Genomic DNA, 21,345 nt, shown 5'->3' on the forward strand with positions numbered 1-21,345 from the left:
AGTGACATGGCTCTGCCGTCGATTTTAAAAGGATCCCACCAATGGTCCTTTTGCCATTTCCCTCTTTGAGTCTGTCTGGTTCCACATTTCAGTTGTTCCTGTCGGCACGCGTGAATGCCCCACTCTTTCAGTTACCGTCATCACCAAGGGTGGTGCAGTGAGGTAGCAAGATCTTCGTCTTTGCTGCCAAGTAGTCCTGGGTCTAAGTCTGGCTCCCCTCCCGAGCTGTGCATGCCTGGGTAGGAAACAGCCCTTTTGAGTTTCGTTTCCTCATATCTCTGAACTGAGGGTTAGAGAGCACCAACCGTTTAGGGCATCTGTGAAGATTACATGAGATCACGTATGTACGGGGCTGGACACGGGGAGCACTTGGAAATTGCAGCTGTGACTGGAATTCTTAACCAGGCTTGTCACTGCTTGGTCCACACTCTTGTGACTGAGAGTGGAATTGGCCTGCTCTGTGGGGTTCGAATAAGTTACCCTATGGTAGAACTAACCTGTGCTTCTCATGCCTGTGGGGCCTTCTTAGGGTGCAGGAGGAGGTGAAGTTGAGGCAGCAGCTGCTCTCACAGAATGACAAGCTATTGCAGTCCCTCCGAGTGGAGCTGAAGGCGTATGAGAAGCTGGATGAAGAGCACAGGAGACTGAGAGGTACCGGGGGGGCTCTGGTCCGAGGCCCTTCTCACCTTGAGGCTACTGTGCTTTGGGCTGTAAGCCCACCCGACCGCCGGCTGTAGGCGCAGGAGGGTAGAGCTCAGCCCTCTCCTCTCTGGCCTCGTGGGTAGAATGGATGGGTGTTGAAGCTAGCGCTTTGACCCACTCTTCTTTTGAAGGAACAGCAGGAAACATAGAAGGACTGAGGCTCAGCACCCAGGCCAGCCACGGTCCGGGTTCCCACTCCCTTGTTCCCAGCTATTTGACCCTCAGCAGGCCACTTCACCCTTTGAGCCCAGCCCATACATGCCTCTGTAAAACATGTCTCTCAGCACCTGTTGTGTGGAGAATTGTGTTGAAAATTGAATGAGACCATTTATTAAAAGCATCCTAGCATGATACCTGACACATAGTAAGCACTCGGGAAATGACTTTTATTATCGTCCTGCTAGTGTGTGTTACTTTTTGCCCATTAATTCAGCAAACATTTATGGACACCTCTCATGTGCTGGGCATTGCTCTGGGGATAGTTGTTGGCCTCAGTGCTCTCTGTATCCCAAGAGAGATACCAGCTCAGAGTGCTTCAACTATAAGGTCTAATGTTTCAGAATCAATTTTGAGGTGTGGTGAGGTGTTTTTTTGTTTTTTTGTTTTTTTAACTAATTTTCCAGATGGTTTCTCTCTATTGAAAGTTGATCTAGAAAGGGGTCATCTCACAGCTTTTATTTTCTTCTCAACTTGCTTTTCTTATTCTTGCTGTTGTGTCTTTTTAATATACTGTGGCTCTTAAAATCATCCCCTTTCATTCTATAATTCTAGCCCAAATAGATTTTATTACTACTAGACATAATTTCGGGGTTTGGTATGCAATTTGCTAGGCTTTTATGGCCAGAAGCGAAAATTAATTTCCAGCTCTTATTTAGCCTGTGGAATAGCAGCAATTAAGTCTGCCAATATTTTTGTTTCTAAAGTCAAGTTGTTATTTTAAACTGTACCTAGTTCTTAGGAAGAGGGAGGGCGATGGTGGTGGCGGGTGTAAAACGCGATTGAGTTCCTTCAATGGCTGACCCTTTGGTTGTAGAAGATGTCAGGGCTTCTCTTTGCACATGTCTGCAGAGGCGTCGGGAGAAGGCTGGAAGGGGCAGGATCCTTTCAGGGACCTGCACAGCCTCCTGATGGAGATCCAGGCTCTGCGGTTGCAACTGGAAAGGAGCATTGAAACCAGCAGCACTCTGCAGAGTAGCCTCGAGGAACAGCTGGCAAGGGGGGCAGAGAAGGCACAGGAAGGAGCCCTCACTCTGGCCATCCAAGCCCTGTCCATCCCTGAGGTGCCCCTTCAGCCTGACAAACACGGTACTGCCCCTGCCTCTCCCCACTTGGCTGAGAATGCAGCTCTGAGCATCTGTGTGTGACGTGTGAACTTCTGAATGATGCCTTTGCCCCACACAGGTGTCTTTCCGTTGATAGCTGACACGCTGTACCCTGGGAGCCAGGGGACCTGACTGCTAATTAATTAGACGTCACCTTTGGCAAAGTGGCGTAATCTCCATCTGAGGCATCTTGATTCTCAGGGAAGTGGAATTTGGACTTCCAGACACCCTCAATGCCTCTGGCCTTGCTCCCTCCTATCCATTTATTCCTGCCTGCATCACTTCCATGCTGAAATTTCTTTTAGTTTCTCTTACTGCCTTTAGAAGGGAACCCAAACATCTTAATCTGGCTTTCAGTGTCTTTCAGGATCTGAAAATCATCCTGATAGGTTTAAAAAGTGGATCTGTTTTGCATTTGCTTGCAGGTTAATTGCCTAGCCCTGGAGAGAGGCTGTGGGGGGGTACCAGAAAGAGGAGCAGACACCTCTGCCACCTGCCCACCACGGGGTGTGGAGCAAACCAGTAAATGGTTAGACTCCAATCAGTCAGGCAGCCTGTCCTCTTTGCTCTAGAGATGAAAAACAAAGGCCCAGAGAGTGGATGGGGCTTGCCCAAAGTGGCATAGCAATTAGGCAGCAGAGCTGGAACTAGAAACCATTTCCAGCTTTGACTCTAGGGCTGTTCCTAAACCCACTGGACCCTCTGGAGCCTTGGGTATCCTGGGATTATCTTCCTGACACCCATGGGGTAAATATGTGTATCCAGTGGGATGAGGAATGCCAGCATGCTTTAAAAGCAGTATTGTACTAAAGTTTGCACTTACTTTTACTTGGATACCTCTAGTTAAAAAAATAAAAATAAATCTCTTAAGGAGTACCTAGTCAGTCTGCCTTAGAACTTGTAGTGATTAGTTCATTGATTTCTCATTGACAAGGATCTTAAAATTTAACCAAAAAGATGATGTAATAATATGAAAAAAGTGAACAGAGAAAAAAAGTTGATGATTCTACACATTGATCATTTTTTAAAATTTGCATATTTCTTTTCATTTATTAAATATCGGCATGAATTTATATTTTTCAAATTGGTTTTTGTGTCATTCTGTGTCCTTTCTTTGTTTTTGTCCAATATTGCATCATACATGTTCCCTCTGCTTTCACATGGGCTTCCTAATGATTGTTTGCAGGCTATTCTTAGTCACCAGTCCATGACCCCGTTGATTATTAAAGTGGTCTCTGATTTAGAGCCATAATAGACATCAATGTTAATATACTTTTTGCTGTTAAACAATATTCTTAGGAGAAAACCCGACCAGGGGAATCTCAGAAGTTTAGAAAGGTGCCATATTTCTACCTTCTAAATGGTCTGTCCATCAGAAGTGTACAAAGGTAGTGGTTTTTGCGTGACCTCATCAGCATCGGGCATTAATATTTTTAACATGGGTCTGCACCTGGCCCTTTTTAAGGCTTTGAGGAGCTTGTGGGGGTGGGCTAGGGGAGATTGAAGCAAGGAGAAGAGTTCTGTGCTTGGGGTGCCCAGGAAGGAGCGTTGGGTAGCTGAAGCGAGGAGGCCATCAAACAGCCTTTGCCTTTGAAATTTGCCGAAAGCAGCCCTCAGCATGTGTGGCAAGAGGCATCCAGGAGAGCATTCAGAATTCACGGTGTTGCCTCAGCAGAAAAGTTTTCTAATTTTCTTGAGTCAAGATCAGAATTGTAGGCAGCAGCATTTCTTCCTTTGCAAAAGACTTCTCAGGTCTGTATTTAAGTGCATCTGTTTTTAAAATTATGTTCTAAAGGCTGATGTCTTTCGCTGAGAGTGATTCCTCTCAGGGCCAGCTCTATGGAGCTGACCTCCTGGCTCCTTGGCCTTAGGAACTGTAGCAGACCCTTGGGTGGTGCTGGAGTGCAGCAGCCCACTGCCCAGTGGTGCAGGAGCTCTGATGGGGGGATCCTAAACCCTGGGCTCGCTTGCTCTCTGCCACTGACGTGCTGGGTTATGCTGGACAGATCACTTTCTATCTCTGCCACTTGGTTTCCCCTTCCATGAAATCTGAATTACAATGTGTTCTGCCCACTGAGCTATTGAGTCCAATAGCTTTTCATATGTGAAAGTGCTTTCCAAATTATTACGTGTTGCACAGATCATCTGTACATCATCTATTGATTTTGCCTCCTTACAGTGTTGCAAATACATCACCCCCCAGATCCTATTGTGGGTTACTCTCATCTCTGGCTTAGATTAGTGTGGCAGCCTCCAGACAGAAAAAAAACTCCTCCAGTACAAAATACAGACCTCAGCTTGACATTGCGTTGCCCAAAGCCCTTGAGTGGGCCCCTCAGTCCTCTTGGTTCTGGCCTTGCATCCTACTTTGTCCTTCCCTGCCCCCTGGGCCTTGGGTCTATGAACTGCTTATTTCTCCCTGAGTGATGATTCCACTCTTCGTCCCACTGTCTGCCTCTCACCTGCCCATTGTGCTGCCTGGCATTTCTTTCCCTCCTTCTTACCACAGGTCAGTCACAGTCAGTCTTAAAATGGTGAAACCCCATCTCTACTAAAAATACAAAAAATAGCCGGGCGTGGTGGCGGGCGCCTGTAGTCCCAGCTACTCGGGAGGCTGAGGCAGGAGAATGGCATGAACCTGGGAGGCGGAGCTTGCAGTGAGCCGAGATTGTGCCACTGCACTCCAGCCTGGGTGACAGAGCAAGACTCCATCAAAAAACAAACAAACAAACAAACAAACAAACAAAACACATAAGGTTTTAAAACAGGTGTTAGCCTTTGGGAAGCCAAGTTGGGGGTAGTGCCCTCACCTGAGCCTCAACAGCCTGTGTTTTCATTAACACTAAAATAAAATTGCTTGTTTACTTTTCTGCTAAGAGTTTTTCTAGGGAACGGATTGGGCCTGGTCACTCTGTCTCCCTGGTGTCCCACACAGGTGGGCCTGGCAGGACAGAGGCCTAGTGAAGATTTGAAGGAATGCTTGTGTGTGTATGAATTAGTGAATGTGAGGGGCTTGACTGTATTCTCATTCAGTTCTCTCTTGAATGCTGACAGCAGTGAAACTAACAGTTCTCGTGTTTTGCATTTTGTAGATGGTGACAAAGATCCCATGGAAAGTGATAATTCATTTGATCTGTTTGATTCCTCCCAGGCAGTGACACCAAAATCAGGTACAAAGCTGAAGTCTGGGTAACGGTGGCAGCATTGGATGTGACAGTAAGACTTTTTAAATTGCAGAAAAGGGGGTCCCTAGTCCCACCTCAGGAGGGTATTTGGCAAGGATTTGGGATTTCAAGTTCTCAGCATCTCCAGCTGGTGATATCCTCCTTCAAGCCAGTTAATCTACTCCTAGGTGTTACCAAGCTTAGAACATCATTGGGTCCCTGTTGCCTTAGATTAAAATTGTGACCATCTTTGTGAGGCTTTCAAGGCCGCCCAGGATCCAGCTCCAGTGGGCCCGTCCAGCCTTATCCCTTACCCTGGTGTAGCCACACAGGGGTCACCATCCTGCAGACAGGCCCACACTTTCCTCTCACTGTGACTTTTAGACCCCCTTTGTCCCACTCTTTGCCAGTAAAAGTCCCATTTCCTCAAGACTCATCATGAATGCACATTTTTCTGTGACATGGCTTTGCTGCTGTCCCTGGTCAGAATGACTCATCATTAGTGTAATTCTTGCTTCTTGCTCAGTCCAGCTCAAATGCTGCTCCTTCTCAGAAGCCTTCCCTGTTCTCTCCCTCCCTGCACAGATAATTGTTTTTCCTGGCTCTGGCCCTTCATCACTCTGCTGTTGCACCTTCCGCAGTGTCTGTGTTCTGATCAGACTGTGGGCTACTGGAATGCAGGCACCAGCTTGAGTTATCCTTGTGAATCTGGGGTCTTCTGCTGAGTGGGTGGTTGAAAAGTGTTGGTTGAGTTGACTTGAGCCTATCCTACAAGATGACTCGTAAGCCAGTGTGGGGTAATAGATAGAGGTCCAGGAGCCATGCGTCTTTTCCCCACTGGGCTTGTGTTGGGTGGCATTTGGGCACGAGGGCCTCTCCTAGCCCTCCTAGCTAGCTTCAACATCATAAGCGCCTTGAACGCAGAGTGTTACCTGAAACAGATTTTACATCCTACCTCTCATTTTACAGTTTCAGAGACTCTTCCACTCTCTGAGAATGACACGGACTCCCTCTCCTGTGACAGTGGCAGCTCGGCAACTAGCACTCCGTGTGTGTCCCGCCTGGTCGCTGGCCACCGCCTGTGGGCCAGCAAGAACGGCCGCCACGTCCTGGGCCTGATTGAGGACTATGAGGCCCTGCTCAAACAGATCGGCCAGGGACAGAGGCTTCTTGCCGAAATGGACATTCAAACCCAAGAGGCTCCCAGCTACACAAGTCAAGAGCTGGGAACAAAGGTAACCTGACCACAGAGCTGGAAGGCACAAGCTGCTCCCTGGGAGTGTCCATGGAAGGGGTAGGGGAGTCAGATGGTGCAGTTGTCCTCAGTAGGACCCTGAGAAGAGGGACTAGGAAGTGTGGCCCCAGAGAGCTCAGAGGTCAGGTCCAGTGTGGGGGACTGTGGGCGGTGGCTGTGTTTGATGGGGTTCATGCCCTGTATTCCTGCAGTTACTTCATGGGCTCTGCTGTCTTGCTCCCATGACGGCCTCTGTACATCTGGTCTCTCATCCATTCTTCTCTCCATCTGCACCCTGGTGTGTCTGTCCACTCATCTGCCCATCCACCTAGCTGTCACCCATTGTGAAGTGGAATTACTAGTTCAAAGGTTGTGAACTTCTTAGGGCTCTTGGTGATAACTGTTGCTGCATTACTTTCCAAAACAATTGTGTCTCTGTTCATGAATGTTTGTCTCACTATATTTTTGTCTTTGTTGAGGTTTTGTTGTTGTTGTTGTTGTGTTTTTTTATTTTGAGACAGGATCTAGCTCTGTCACCCAGGCTGGAGTGCAGTGGTGTGATCATGGCTCACTGTAGCCTCGACCCCACCTCCTAGGCTCAAGCAATACTCCTCCCTCAGCCTCGCAAGTAGCTGTGACCAGGCATGTGCCATCACACCTGGCTATTTTTTTTATTTTTATTTTTTAGAGACAGGGTCTCACTATGTTGCCCAGGTTGGCCTTGATCTCCTGGGCTCAAACGATCCTCCCACCTTGGCCTCCTAAAGTGTTGGGATTACGGGTGTCAGCTATCATGCCTGAGTATGTCAGCATATATATATATATATATTTCTTTTTTTTTTTTTTAAATGGAGTCTCATTCTGTTGCTCAGGCTAGAGTTCAGTGGTGTGATCTTGGCTCACTGCAGCCTCCTCCTCTTGGGTTCACGTGATTCTCCTCCCTCAGCCTCTTTGGTAGCTGAGATTACAGGCACCTGCCACCATGCCCGGCTAATTGTTGTATTTTTAGTACAGACCGGGTTTCACCATGCTGGCCAGGCTGGTCTTGAACTCCTGACTTAAGGTGATCCAACTGCCTCGGCCTCCCAAAGTGCTGGGATAAAGGTGTGAGCCACCGTGCCCAGCCCAGGTATTTTTATTTATAATGACTTTTTTTTACTTTATTATCTAAAAAGGGTGTGTCTTTTTTCTCTTTTTTTTTTTTTTTTTGAGACAGGGTCTCGCTGTGTTGTCCAGGCTGGGGGATGTGGCATGATTGTGGCACACTGCAGCCTTGATCTCCTAAGCTTAAGCAATCCTCCCATCCCAGCTTCCTGAGTAGCCAGGACTACAGGTGTAGACTGCCACACCTAGCTAATTTTTTATTTTTTGTAGAGATGGGGGTCTCACTATGTTGCCTAGGGTGGTCTTGGATTTCTGGGCTTAAGCAATCCTCCCACGTTGGCCTCCCAAAGTGTTAGGATTATAGGCATGAACCACTGTGCCTGACCTCATTCTATTTTTGTATTTATTTTATTACTTATAAAAACAAATGCTTTTTTCATTTCTTCTTCTTTTTTTGTATTTCCCCTTTTCTGAATCACATAGATAATTTTCTTAAGCCCTTGATACCTCCCAATTTGAGTTTGCTCTGCCAGCGGTATAAGGCCGTGATATCATATTCACTACAGCAGGGCCATTTAACAGGGACCAGTAAAGACAAAACCATGTATTGTTTGCTGTTGGTGTCATTTTCTCTGGGCGGGTCTCTGTGGGCCGCCAAACCGTGAGAATGGCCCTCCCACAGACCCTGTACTTGGAGTAGTAACTGTAGTTAATGCTGGTGGTTATTAACCATGGTGGTTATTAATCATGGTTATTGATTGGGCTAAAATCACCCCTGAAATTCTCTCATAATCTACAATTCACCAGTCTTTAAGAACAATAAATTGGTGCTATGTGGTACCAGGCTTTCGCTCAGCATGTGAAACAGAAGCCCTACAGTCTGGAGATTTATGCTGCACGTTAAGGCTTGCTTGTCCAAAATCTTTTTCAAGACTGCACATAACAGCCTTCATATCCCCCCCGTGTAGGGTCCACACCCAGCACCACTGAGCAAGTTTGTGAGCAGTGTGAGCACAGCCAAGCTGACCCTGGAAGAGGCCTCCAGGCGGCTGAAACTTCTCTGGAGAGTCTCAGTCCCCGAAGATGGCCAGTGCCCCCTTCACTGTGAGCAGGTAGGTGGTGACACATGATTCAGAGGCTCAGTGATGCCACTGGGGCCTGTGTCTCAGTTTCCTCCATGCCAAGCAGGGGCCCACAGCAGATGTGACCACCATTTGGGGTATGTATCAGGGAGGAGATGGCCCTGTTTGCTGTGGCTTCACCGTGTTCTTACTTGATCCATCCCACACTCCTGTAGCCCTGACCCGTCTGAGCATATCTTTGTTGAGTAGAATCCTGTCTGCATTCTACACATGAGGAAACCAGGACTCAGGGAGCTGAAGCACTTAGTCAAGGTTAGAGCTTGTTTGAAAGCATAAATATTGGAACCCAGTGTTTATTCTTTTATTTTATAGGCTTTAAGTCCCAGTTTGTCCTCATAGACTAGCCCATTCTTTTCTATTCATCATCCCTTTTGGTTTAGGTGCCTTTCTCTGGCTCTTCTGATTCCTATCGACAGCTTTCATCATCATATTTGAGTGGACCTTGTTCAAAATCTGTTTTAACTACTTAGGAATGACAGGCTCCAAACCAGGAGTCAGGCAGAGTAGCAGCTGTCCTCTGATTTCTGTGTGTGGGATACATGTGGTGTCATGACAGGTGAATGCCCACTCTGGCTACTCAGAGAAACCTCCCTGGAAGAAGGGACATGCAGGTTAAGGAAGAGTTAGAACTCTCTGCTTGGTAGCGTGATAGATATTTCCCCCCTTTGTTTATCTGACCTGTCCGTTCTTGCCAAAGGCCAGCAGGAAGGCAAAAGGGAAATTTACATTTTTTTGTCGTTATCTCATTTAGTTAAACCCCTTTTGACAGCTCTCAGGTCTCTCAAACAAGACCAGGAAGTAGCTGGGGGGCAGCTCTCTCTGCTCTGAAGGTTCTAATGAGCCCGTCCTAAGATTTTCCTCTTGGGATCCTGGGGACAAAGTTTGGATACACAAAGCTCAGGAAAGTTAATAACTGTTCATTCCACAGAAAAATCTTTTTTTTCGCCCATGTTTAGCTGGTGGCAGTATCAGGTGGGAGACAGAGTATGAGGGAGGAAGGCTGAGACTCACTGGGGTCCAGTCCCACATTGGTCTTTCCCTTCTTCTAATCCACCAAGTCCTGTTCCGTCTTAGGCTTAGGTGACACAGATGGCCTGACTGCCTGGAGTGTCCCATGTCCTGCTTCTGGCTGGCTTCTTCTCACCTTTCAAATCTTAGCTTAAATATTACCTCAGAGTCAGAGAGGGCTCCCTGAGTCCTTCAACATAGAGTCCTCTTCTGTTTCATCGTAGCCTTTCAACCAGTTGTAATTGTATATTTGTTTAATGTCTGTCTTCCTCTATTTTCCTTCAGAGGACAGTGTCTATTTTATTTATAGTTTTTGAATGAACCAGTGATTTTTTTCTATACACCCAAAGTAGTACCTGCCTCATGATTTTAACATAAACATGTCTGAACTAAACAGTTGACACTTAATGTAATGTTTTTGTCCTTAGCACATTGTAGTAACTGTTAAATAGACAGAATACAGCTCATACACATATATAAAAAATATATTGTATATACACACACACATACACAAATTATAGCCACATTGATTCTTCCCTACTTGCAAATCGTTCCAAGAGGGGTTGGTGCTCCTGAGTACCTCTTTCCTTCCAAAGGTTTCTCGAGTAATTGATTATGCTCACTTTGATGTTATGGAATTGTGGTACCAGAAAAAGGACCTTTGAGATGCTCCAGTGTGGTTGCTGGGGTACAGACCCCCTATGTGGTGTTAAATTGCCTCTAGCCACTTTTCTGTCACTGCTGTGTTTCATACCATGCCTTTGCTTGGTGTGAAATGTGTGTAATGCTGATTTCCATTTCCAAGTTTTCACCAGCAACCCGGGGGCTTTTGAACTACCTGGTTTTCTCTTGAGTGTTATTAATTGCCTTTTACATTTAGTATACCATCCCCTGCAGTCTGGACTGCTCTGGAAAGTGTGTATCATGTGCATCAGTTGTGTGGAGGGATACAAATGTACACACATACTTGTTTATAATAATTTTTTTAAATGGAGGATAAACAGTAACAAACCAGGCTACATATAGTAGTGGGAGGGGAGAGATTAGAGTAACAGATAGAAGGTAGATTTCTCTGAATAGACCGTTTTGTAGATTTGACTTTGCAACTATATAAATGCATTACATAATTATAAAAAAGTCAAAATGAGAAAACAATTTCTAAAAATTCTTGGCAAGATGAAACAAACCTTACTGTACATGGCAACGTAGGCATAACAACACAAAAAGGAAGCATTTCAATGACTAACGCATAGTACTTTGACCACAGATTTCTAGTAGAAATATTCTAAGGGCAAGAAGAAAATTTAAACTCTTGTTAATGGTTATATTGTTAGTAATAATATTGATATTGATATTCTGAATTATTATATTTCTATTATAAGATAAAACAAATAACTGTTAATTTTATTGGGAACTGATTTTTTACTGTAAGGAAAAAGAGATATGAAATCAAAGAAATAACCCTGTAATCCTAAATTTGAATAGCACATATCATTATGAACTTGTGATGTATTATCATCCATTAAAAGAATTTTATGAACTTTCTCAGCATACAAGGCTCCAGAAACAATGTCTGTTCTACCACCAGTGAGCGCCCTTGATGCCCAAATTATGGTTTCTAGATACCTTTGCCCACTAAAGGGAACTAGGGTTCCTTGGAGAAATGGCTTGCTGCTAGGTCTGGGGCAGGAGATATATAGTATGAGCCTAGAACATATTTCATCCTAGTAAGAAAGGATCCAGCATGGGGAAAGAGGGAGAGAACCCCATGGATTCACAGTGGTTCCCATAAGTGTGGGCCCTGGACCTGCAGCATCTGCATCACCTGGAAACTTGTCAAAAATTCACCTTCTCAGGCCTCACACCAAACCTACTGAATCAGTAACTCTGAGAGTGCACCCCAGCAGTCTGATTTTATAGCCCTCTAGATAGGTTTGAGAACCACTGGATTTAAAGAAACTCAAGAGATAATCAAATGCAAAACATGGATCTTGTTTGCATCCTGAATTGAACCAATTGTTTAGAAAAAGAAAATTATGAAGCAATCAGGGAAATGTGTTCACTGACTGGATGTGGTGATACTAAGGAATTACTGCCTTTTTTTAAAGGTGTCATAATGATACCGTGTTGGGTTTTTTTTTTTTTTTTTAACAATCTTTTTGTGGCCGGGGTGGTGGCTCATGCCTGTAATCCCAGCACTTTCAGAGGCCAAGGTGGGAGGATCACCTGAGGCCAGAAGTTCTAGAGCAGCCTGAGCAACATAGTAAGATGCTCTCTGTTTAAAACAAACAAACAAACAAACAAAAAACAAATCTTCTAGAGAGATATAGTAAAATACTTTATAGATGATACGATTGGCTTCTAGGGTTGGTTCCAGAATCATCTTGGGGAGAGGATGGGCAGGAATGTAGTAGAGATAAGTATGGCCATGAATTGATCATTGCTGAAGCTGGATGGACACTTGGGCATTCATTATTCACTTCTTTCTGCTTTTGTAAATGTTTGAGAATTTTTCACCATAAAAAGAACACAAGCAAAAATTTCTGTCCCCGAAGTCCAGCGGAACACTGACGAGGAAGCCGGAGGCCTCCGGGGAGGGAGTGGCTTCAGCACTGCAGCTCTGTGGCCCTCGGGAAGGGTGCTCTGGTGACCTCCCGCAGCACCGGGCATGCTGCTCACACCCAGCGTCTCATCTGATTCCTTGCAGAAAGCTTGAGGGAGTTAGCTGTGATTCTTCCCCTTTTCCAGAGGTAGGAATGGAAACTCCCAAGAGGTTAAGTGACTTGCTTCAGCATCTTATAGTTGGGAGTGGTGGAGTTGTACTTTGAGCCCCTGCTGTTGCTACCATGGAATATTCATCCTATAAAAATGAATATTTGAATCCAGGGGAACAACAGACATGTAAACAATTAAAATTCCCTGTTTTAAGTACTGGACAGAATATATACAGGGTGTTAGGAGAGCACCAGTGAAAATTAACCCACCATGAGTGGGTAAATGGTGTCACAGCACCTACTCTGCACCAGACACTGGTGGTTAGGGGAGGAAATGAGCATGTAGTCAGTACAGGAAGCAAACAAGTAAAGGACCAGTCACTCCAGTGTGCCTTGGGCGGTGATGGGGAGACACTGAGCCCTGGCGCACCCAGAGGAGCAGTAGCCAGCCTAAAAGAAGTGCCAGGCCAACCTCCTGGAAGAGGCGAAACCTGAGCTGACTTTAGAACGAGGAATGGGTCAACCAGGCCAAATTTGAAATGATCATTCCCGCTGTCTTCCATTATCTCATTTGAGTGTCACTCTACTGCAATGTGATAGCTGGATCAGGGATGATTATTCCAGTTTTACAGATGTGGGACTAAGGCGTTGACTGTAGAGAGACTTTGTCCTGGAATGTGTGGCCTCTGGAGCCATAACCAGAAAGTCTTTGTGGGCTCTTAGCCCCAAGGAAAAGAATCAAAGCAAACCTAATGTTTAAAATTAGGATCCGTTTGGGAAGAACTGTCGAAGTCCTTGTACCTGACATGACTGGTTAATCTTAAAAGTAGGTTAAGTCAGGGAATCAAAAAATGATACGTACCTTAAACATTTTAGTTTAACTTAAAACAGATAAATGTACATTCATTTGCCATTCTTTTGATGTAGGGCCAGGGCCTTTTCTTTTGAATATGGGTCTGCTGATTGGAGTTTCACATCTTCTTTCTTTCATAAACTGCATCCATAATGTATGTCTGTCACTTCCAATTTCTGTTTCTTTAAGATGAAGAGAAAACTTAGACACTTGCAAAGCAATTTGAATATAGAATTCTTCTAGACTGTGTTCCTCCCACATCTTTTATAGTTGTCTCACCCACACCTAATTTGCCAGAAATGTGTTTTTTAGTGACTTGCTTTTATCAAGTCTTTCCTGAAGCATATGTTAGTTTTCATACAACCAGTTCGCTCTTTTAATACACACATTTCATGGGCTTACTTAATATTTAATTAAATTATGCAATTTGATTACAAGTACAGCTACCATAAACAAGTTTGGGAACAAACTAAAGTGACTCTTCATGAGCTGACAACTCACCATCTCTCCTGTTGGAAGCAGAAGTGTTTCGACGTAGCAGAGAGCGGCCTGTGCCAGGGTGCTTTCCTGACAGAAAGGGAGTGTCCTTCCTCCTGTGAGCTGGTTTGGTGGAGACCGGCTGAGAGGGCTCCACCGTGCGTATATTTCACCTCGGAGCACTGGGGACTCTGGTTTTGCCACCCATCCAGAGTTTACTCTGAAAAACCAGAAGAGTTTCTTCTAATGGAGCATACTTTCCTCATAATACTTTTATATGATATTTTGAAGATTTAAACATTAAAAAAATTTTTAAATCAGCATTATATATAGTTTTTGAAAAAAAAACCACTCAATTTGAAATCATATCTCATGGAGAGAATTGCTGTTAACATTTTGATGACATCTCAATATACACATCTATGAATGTGGGCGTTTATGTTCAGTTTTGTGGAACAGGAATGCCTTGTATACAGGGCGTTTTGTTCTGGGCTCTTTTGTCACTAACTGTGATCATTTTTTGATATCAATTTATGGAGCTCTACAACATTGTTTTTAATAGTTGTAAAACTATTGTATTATATGTAAGTACCATAATTTATCCAGATCTGTACTGAAATGAAGTTATTTTTTCCTACCATGAACAATGCTGAGACGAACATCCTTGTACATAGGCATCTTCTTGTGCTTATGTTATTCCTTGGGGGAAATGCCAATGTGTAGAATTGCTGGGGCAAAGAGTTAAGCGCATCTCAGTTTGGCAGATCTTGCCAGGGCGTTCTCGCTGGGCCATGCCATCCCTCACTTCCACCAGAGGCCACGAGGTGCTTTCCCTTTACCCTCAGTGGGTTTTGTCCGATTTTGCCTTTTCCCGGTTGTCAGGAAAAGGCTTCTAGTTTCCATTCAAATATTTTTGCTAGTGAGGTTGAGCATCCTTTTATATGGCTTTGTAATTTTTCCTATGTAACATGACGTTTTATGTTCTTTGTTCAGTTTTCTAATTTCTCTTCTCTTTAGATTGGAGAAATGAAGGCAGAGGTCACCAAACTACATAAAAAATTGTTTGAACAAGAAAAGAAGTTGCAAAACACCATGAAGCTTTTGCAGCTGAGCAAGCGCCAGGAAAAAGTCATCTTTGATCAGTGTGAGTGAGTGTGCGGCTGGCCGCTGTGCCTGACCACTTCCTGCCTCCAAGGGCTCCCAGTGCTGCGCTGGATTACCCACTTTGGAGCCCAGATTGTAATCATGCCTCCCATCTGTGGGCTTCTTTTCATCCTCCATCCTTTCTGACTCACACAGACAAATGTATTCACTTAACACACCTTTGTAGAGCAGCCCCTTGGTGTCAGGGACTGTCATCTCACTGGGAGACAGTCGTGTGGCATGTCAGTGATGGGAACATGCAGAGCACCGGGGTGGGAGTTGGGTGGGCGTCACTCCGTCCTGGGGAGGTGGGCGTCTTAGACAAAGGAACCCCTGCGCTGAGTGTGAAATGAGAGTAGGTGTTGTCACATGGAGCGGGGGGTGGCAGTCCCACAGGGAAGAGCATGGACAGAGGCACAAAGGCAGAAAATAAGGTTTCGTATGTGAGAAACCAAAACCAGTCCCTGTGGGGTAAAGGCTGCAAACAGTGAATTGAGGCAGGAGGGATTGGGAGTCAGGGAGTACTTCATGAAAGACTGAAGGTGGCAGGCTCAGGGCAGAGGATTGGCCTGTCAAATCTGTGTGCAAGAATGGCTCGCTGCTGGCTGCTCCACCAGTGAGGCAGAGGCCGACTCACTAGTCAGACAGGAAAGGTGGCTACGATGCTGGGGATCCAGAGGAGGGCATGGATTTGAGAAATTCTTCTCAAGGCAGATGCCAAGACTCAGGGTTGGCGAGGTGAAGTAACTTTTTTAAGGTCAGTCCCAGTTCTGATCTAGCCACTTTGTAGATTGTGTGGGAGCAGCTCTGTTTCCCGGTTTAAACCCTCAGCACTCCCTCCTGCTGCATTTAGAGGAGCAGGCGGTAGCTGAGTTTTCATTAGTGCCTGTTGGCAACATGGCCCTGGCCGAGCCTGTGCTGTCTGTGTGTCAATTTCCCTGTCTTAGGAGAACTGCTGACTGCAGCACTTTCTCTCTGGATGTGCCAGCCTGCCTTGTGCGGCTCTTCTATCAAAGTCCAGCGTTTCTGGGGCATTTCTGAGAAGCACAGCACAGAGATTATTGCCAAGTAGGAGTTCTCCTTCGCCACCCCTGGGAACCTTCTGAAAATAGACTCTGTGAGACTGGCAGCGTTTGAACTGCAAAAGAGAGGGGCTCAGCCACTGAGCAGGCACTGAGTTCCTGTTCTTTGCCCCTTACGCCAGGCCCTGGGGACAGAGATGAATGAGACAGTCTTTGCCAGTGAGGGTTCCAGGCTTAATGAGGGAGACACACAGCTTAGCTGCAGGACAATGTACTGAGTGCATCCTGGGAGGCCTGAGAGGTGGTTCAAGACTGACTGGGTCTTGAGGAATGACTAGGAGTTCGTCAGACAGTGAAGGGGCAGGAATAGGATTCTGGCAGATGGCCCTGTGGCCTTGCTGCTGTGCTCCCAGGGGTGAGAGAGAACTGAGCACTCAGGGACATGCTTAGGACGTGCAAAGGATTTTCCTGTGAGAGATGAGTGAGAGGGAGAAGCAGGAAACATGTTGCAAGGAGCCTTGTGGACAGGACTCCAGGACGAGCAGCAGGGACCGGCGGGGTCCATGTGTGTGTTACAAGATCCCATGGCTGAGCTTGGAGGGGCCAGGAGGCCGGGAAGACCTCTTTGGTGGCTGCAACAGACCCCCAGGTGGGCAGTGGGTCCAGACCGTGGGGGAGGGGATGGTTTTGAAAGATTGTAAGGAGGTCAGCCTGGCAGAGTGGTGGATGTCTGTGGGGTTCTGGTTGAGGGTTTTGTGTCACTCGTAGAGAAAACGAGCACAGAGGGGAACCTGGAGAGAGACAGGGGCAGCTGTGGTCATGTTAAGGCATCTGTGGAATATTTGGGTTAGACTCTTGGCGCAGCGGGCTGGGGGAAGCGATGCTCTGCACAGGTCTAGGAAAAGGCAGAACTCTGCACTGGCATCTCTCCTCCTCAGCAGCCTGTGACCTGAACAGCCACAGGGCAGGTAGCGAACCCTATTGGCAGGTGAGGAAATTGCAGAAGTAGGTTTGGATGGGTTGTGTGCTGTGGTCGGTCAAAAGGACAGAACTAGAACCCAGGTCCCCTGTGTCCTAGGTCAGAGATCATGGAATTATTGATTGAGCACAGTTCAGATCTCCACTCTCTTATGTGACCTGCATTAGACTAAAACCCTAAGCGTTAGATTCCTCATCTCTAACTGGAGACATGAATTCCAAAGGACTCAGACTAACTAGTGGGGCCGGGTTCAATAGCAACTTTATAAAAAGCACCCCAGTTTTCTCATCTGTAAAATAAGGATGATAACGCTACCTAAACTGTATTGTACTTAGCACAGTCTCGGGGGCAGAGGAGATGCTCAGCCAGTCCCTCCTCTTTCTTTCCATTAGGCCAGACCAATTCCTATGCATGGAGGTGGCAAATCATTCATAGTAAGAAGAGCCGCAAATGTCTCGTAGCACTTCCCCTCCTGAGCTGGTGTTGCCCGTCTCCATATCTCCTAGGCCTGGCACAGAGCAGGCTCCGCCAGAGCAGGGTGAGGGGCTTGCCCCAGGCAGCATAGCTGGTGGCTGGCCCGGGCCTGCAGCTCCTCCTGTGCCAGGCTCTGCAGCTCATCCCAAGGAGCCAGGTCCTGGGAAATTCTCCAAGCCCCGCGGACTTCACAGACCTGCTCTGTGAAGGGGACTAGGTGAAAGTTGGCATAGCACCTCCTCTTCCTCCATCCCCTCATGGTGATGGGGAAGGGCAAATGCCAGGGCTGACTGCTACCTGGTCAAACTGACACCATACCTTCTCAGAGTCTACAGGGGAAAGTAAGGAAAGGGCATCCCAGTGGGACCCTAAGAGTCCTGATGCCCTGGGGCCTCTCACTGGCCATGTGACCTGGAACCAGGTGCCTCAGTTCCAAGCCTCAGGTCCTCATTTGCAAAGTGAGGACAGTAGTTCTGCCCCATAGGGTGGGGGAGTATTCAGTGAGGCCACAGTTGGAACCACCTGTCACCAGGTCAACACTGTTCAGCTCAGGTCTTCCCAGCACTCTGTTGAGGTGGGAAGAACCGTGGACTGAGTTGGGCAGACCCTCGTGTGAGTCCCATCTCTGTGCTGGGGCCAGTCTAGATTTGGGACGAGTCCTTTGTCGCTGTGTTCCTCGGTCTTCTCCTTGCAGCGGGGATTTCTGTGCTTTGGAATGCGGCAGTGCTGTTGAGGTGCAGGGGTCCCCTCAAAGCTTGAGCCAGGTGATCCTTAGTTCTTCTGCCAGGAGCTTTGTTCTCTAGGGACATGGAGTGCTCTTTCACACTCATCTTTAACCTCCACAGCTGTGATACTTCATCTTTTCTGGGTCTCAGGCCCCTCGGTGAATCTGGAGAAAGCTGTGGTCTCTCTGTGGAAAAATGCAGACATCCAGATACATGCCCTCATTTGCACACAGTGTCGGAGGATTTAGGACTGATGCCCCAAACATATCCAGCGCCCCATGTCAAGAACTTCGCCCTGCAGCAGGAGGTCAGGTTGGGAGTAGAGGGGCAGTGGCCACCTCTGAAAGTCGTTTTGCTTGGCTAAAAACAAAGTCCACACCGTCTGTCCCGTCCCCAGTGTCACAGATTGCACATAAACTCCATTACCTCCAGATGGAAATTTTCATGTGGTAAGAAATCGATATTTTCTCAAGGCCACCACACAACACCTATTCTGAAGAAGCCACTGGGGAGCCGGGCTGTGTGTGCTGGGCGTTGAGTCTGTTACAGCCTCTGGCACTGTTGGCTAAAGGTGCGGCTCCAGAAGCCTTTGGTGTTTCCAGCATGGGGAGTAAGCTGATCTCCTTACCCTCACCAAGCCCTGTTCAGAACAGATTCCCTGTCAGGCTCAACTCTGATCAAGAGGGGCATTCTTGCCACTGCTGGAGTTTGTGTTGGACAAGAAAAAGTCTGAAGGAAGAGCCACCTTTCCAGTTGCACCTGAAAGCCAGGGCTCGCCCGCCCCTCCTGGGAATTTGGATACACAGGGCATCTGTCTAGTACGGTGCTCCGGGCGTCAGCGTCGGCAGGGACCTCTGAAACCATCCCACCCAACCAACTCCTGTCCAGGCAGAATGTGACTTGCCTGGGGAACCAGGCTGGGCTATTCCACCAGCTGAAGGGCAGGCAGAGGAGAAGCAGCATGCCCGCGGCATTTTCTTCCAGGCCATTTGGAGCTGGCTCTAAGAGCTGCTGGGTAAAAACCTGGATTTGTAGAACTTAGACCCTCCTATGTGGGTCTGCCTGATCAGGGCACAGTCCCTTCCCACAGCTGCTTCCCACAGGGCCTAGGAAACTCAAGAGTGCTGGGCAGGCCCAGGCCTCTACCCTCCCAGTGCCATTGCCCTCCCTGGCCCACAGAGGTGAGCCTGAGGGATACCTGGACAGCCGGGTGACGGTGCAGAGCTGTGGTGTCTTCTGTGAACCGGCATAGCGTGCTCTAGTCTCTGCATCGCTGTCAGGTGGTGGCTTAGTGGGGCCTCAAAGAGGTGTTGTTGAAGCATTATTTGGCTCTGGGGTGTGTGATGGGTCAGGTGGGCCCTTGGTACCTCCCTCTGGTCTGGATGCTTCAGACCTCATGTTGTCCACATGTCTGAGCCCTTTGGGGTGGGGCTTATCCTCCCTGCACTTGGCTTTCACACGGCTCTCCTGGACATCTGTGCCCCTAATCATTGCATTCTTTGCTCTCTCCTCAGTGGTCGTAACCCACAAAATCCTTCGGAAGGCCAGAGGAAACCTGGAGGTATGCCCTTTGAGTCTTCACTGTAGGCCAGTGGAAGGTTGGGAGGGGTGCAGGGCCAGAAAGGACCTCTTGAAAAATGAAGGTGCAGGGGGAACCAGGGGACATGTCCTCCTCAGAGAGTTGTGTGTTTCTGCCAGCAGTGCATGAAAAGTTGTGTTTTATCATGCCCTGTCGTCAGTGGGGGTTCTAAGTTTTAAATTTGTATGCTATTTTTACCAGTAAGAAATTCAGCAAACAATGCTTGGCACATAGTAGGCATTTGATGAATATTTCTTGAATGAATGCAGTATGATCTCATCGTCATTTTATTCGGTAAATATTTACTGACTAAACTATGTCTTTGAAAGCACTTTGAGAATAACAGTCTTGCGTTTACCTCTGTCAGGGGTCTTACTTCAGAAACCTCCACTGGACTTAAAATTCTCCTTTTTTTTCTTCCTTTTCCTAGCTTAGGCCCGGGGGAGCCCATCCAGGAACATGCAGTCCCAGCAGACCAGGCTCCTGAGAAGAACTTGCAGCCAATAAAGCTTGTGCTTCCCCACTGAGCTCACGCTGTCTCTTTGTTTCAAGTGTGGTTCCTATTTATTGAGGAAGAAAGAGCTGTCTGGCCAAAGGAAATCTTTTTTTTTCCCTTCATGTTTTCTCTCTGAAAGTTGGCTTGAGAGTTGTTGTCAGAAAGGTGCGGGTGCTCCACAAACGGGTGGTAAAAAGGCCTCGAGCTCTTGGATGTCGCATTTCAGATCTGGGGCAGGCACCGGAACTGAGGCTGTGCGCCTTGGTGGGCTTCACGTCTTCCCCTGGATTTGCTTAGTACTCAGCCAGTGCCGCAGTTTGAAGATTCTCATTAAATGATTCATTTCATTTCACCTTGACGATTCTGTTGTTTTGTATGGAGCCTCAAAGCCCAGGTCCCAAAATCCCAAGTGGGACAGGCCAGGGTTCCACGAGTCGCGTGGCTCACTGCTGAGCTCGCTCAGGTGTCCAGAGAAGAGCACCTCCGTGCAGCGTGGCTGTGGGCACTGGTGTGTGCTCAGCATCTCACAGTCTGCTGGACAGCAGCCCTTGCAGTGGTGCCATTCCCGATTTAGCAAAGAGCAAAGTGAGGCCCAGAGCTGGGATGTGGCATTTGCATTGTGCCCGTGATGACAGGGGTGTGTCATCAGCCATCCACATCGCTGCCTCTGACCAAGATGCCCCCAGCCAAAACACTTTAGCGGCTTCCCACTACCCTCTGATCCAAGCCCGAGCCCCTAACAAGGTTTACAAGCCTTGCTGGCACCTCTGGCTCCTTGCCCATCTCGCCTCCTCCCACTCCACTCTGTGTTCCGGGCAAACCGAACAGTGTTCTCCCCAGCCTAACCCAGGCTGCGCCCTCTCGGACATGCTCCTCTCACCCTTTCTTTTTCTAGTTACCTTTGAATGGTCCTTCAGAAGTATTTTTTCTGCCCTTGGGGAAGCCTCTCCTGACCCTATACTAGGTGAGATACCCCACCTCTGCTCCCGCAGCCCCCACACCACTGTGCGAATCCTCTGAGTCCCTGGAGAGCAGAGGCTTGTGTTGACCACGGAATTGCCAGCACCTGGCCTGGCACCCAGCTCCCCAGACACGATGGTGAGGGGAGGAGACTGGATTGCACTGACTGGAAGCGCAGGGTGCTGCAGCCTCGGCTGGGAGTCCGGGGAGTGGCCTTATGCCACTTTGCCTGTCTCCCCATCCATTA

The 21,345-nt window shown here is 47.4% G+C and overlaps 1 protein-coding gene and 1 long non-coding RNA gene across 16 annotated transcripts in view; one reads left to right on the top strand and one right to left on the bottom strand.

The window, feature by feature from the left end:
* The window catches only part of CDK5RAP2 (CDK5 regulatory subunit associated protein 2), a 191,452-nt gene extending 170,962 nt beyond the window's left edge, over window positions 1–20,490 (top strand). For 13 of the 15 annotated variants that reach the window (XM_015116954.3, XM_015116957.3, XM_028834908.2 and 10 more), the window contains 8 exons: window positions 530–651; window positions 1,771–2,007; window positions 5,117–5,194; window positions 6,158–6,423; window positions 8,495–8,638; window positions 14,738–14,864; window positions 19,578–19,624; window positions 20,073–20,490. In XM_015116954.3, coding sequence (XP_014972440.3) covers window positions 530–651; window positions 1,771–2,007; window positions 5,117–5,194; window positions 6,158–6,423; window positions 8,495–8,638; window positions 14,738–14,864; window positions 19,578–19,624; window positions 20,073–20,129 — 1,078 coding nt within the window. In that variant the 3' untranslated portion in view covers window positions 20,130–20,490. Of the gene's footprint in view, window positions 1–529; window positions 652–1,770; window positions 2,008–5,116; window positions 5,195–6,157; window positions 6,424–8,494; window positions 8,669–14,616; window positions 14,865–19,577; window positions 19,625–20,072 lie in introns of all 15 variants that reach the window. The other 2 variants (XR_013405629.1, XM_028834907.2) reach the window with 2 other exon arrangements.
* LOC114672734 (uncharacterized) lies at window positions 11,808–13,844 on the bottom strand. Its single transcript, XR_003723150.2, has 3 exons — window positions 13,745–13,844; window positions 13,253–13,425; window positions 11,808–12,536 (listed from the first exon to the last, which is right to left on the bottom strand). It is a non-coding gene; the product is annotated as an uncharacterized LOC114672734 (long non-coding RNA).
* Window positions 20,491–21,345: the final 855 nt, after the last annotated feature.

This window comes from Macaca mulatta, chromosome 15, assembly GCF_049350105.2.
Source record: "Macaca mulatta isolate MMU2019108-1 chromosome 15, T2T-MMU8v2.0, whole genome shotgun sequence".
Lineage (NCBI taxonomy): Eukaryota > Metazoa > Chordata > Mammalia > Primates > Cercopithecidae > Macaca > Macaca mulatta.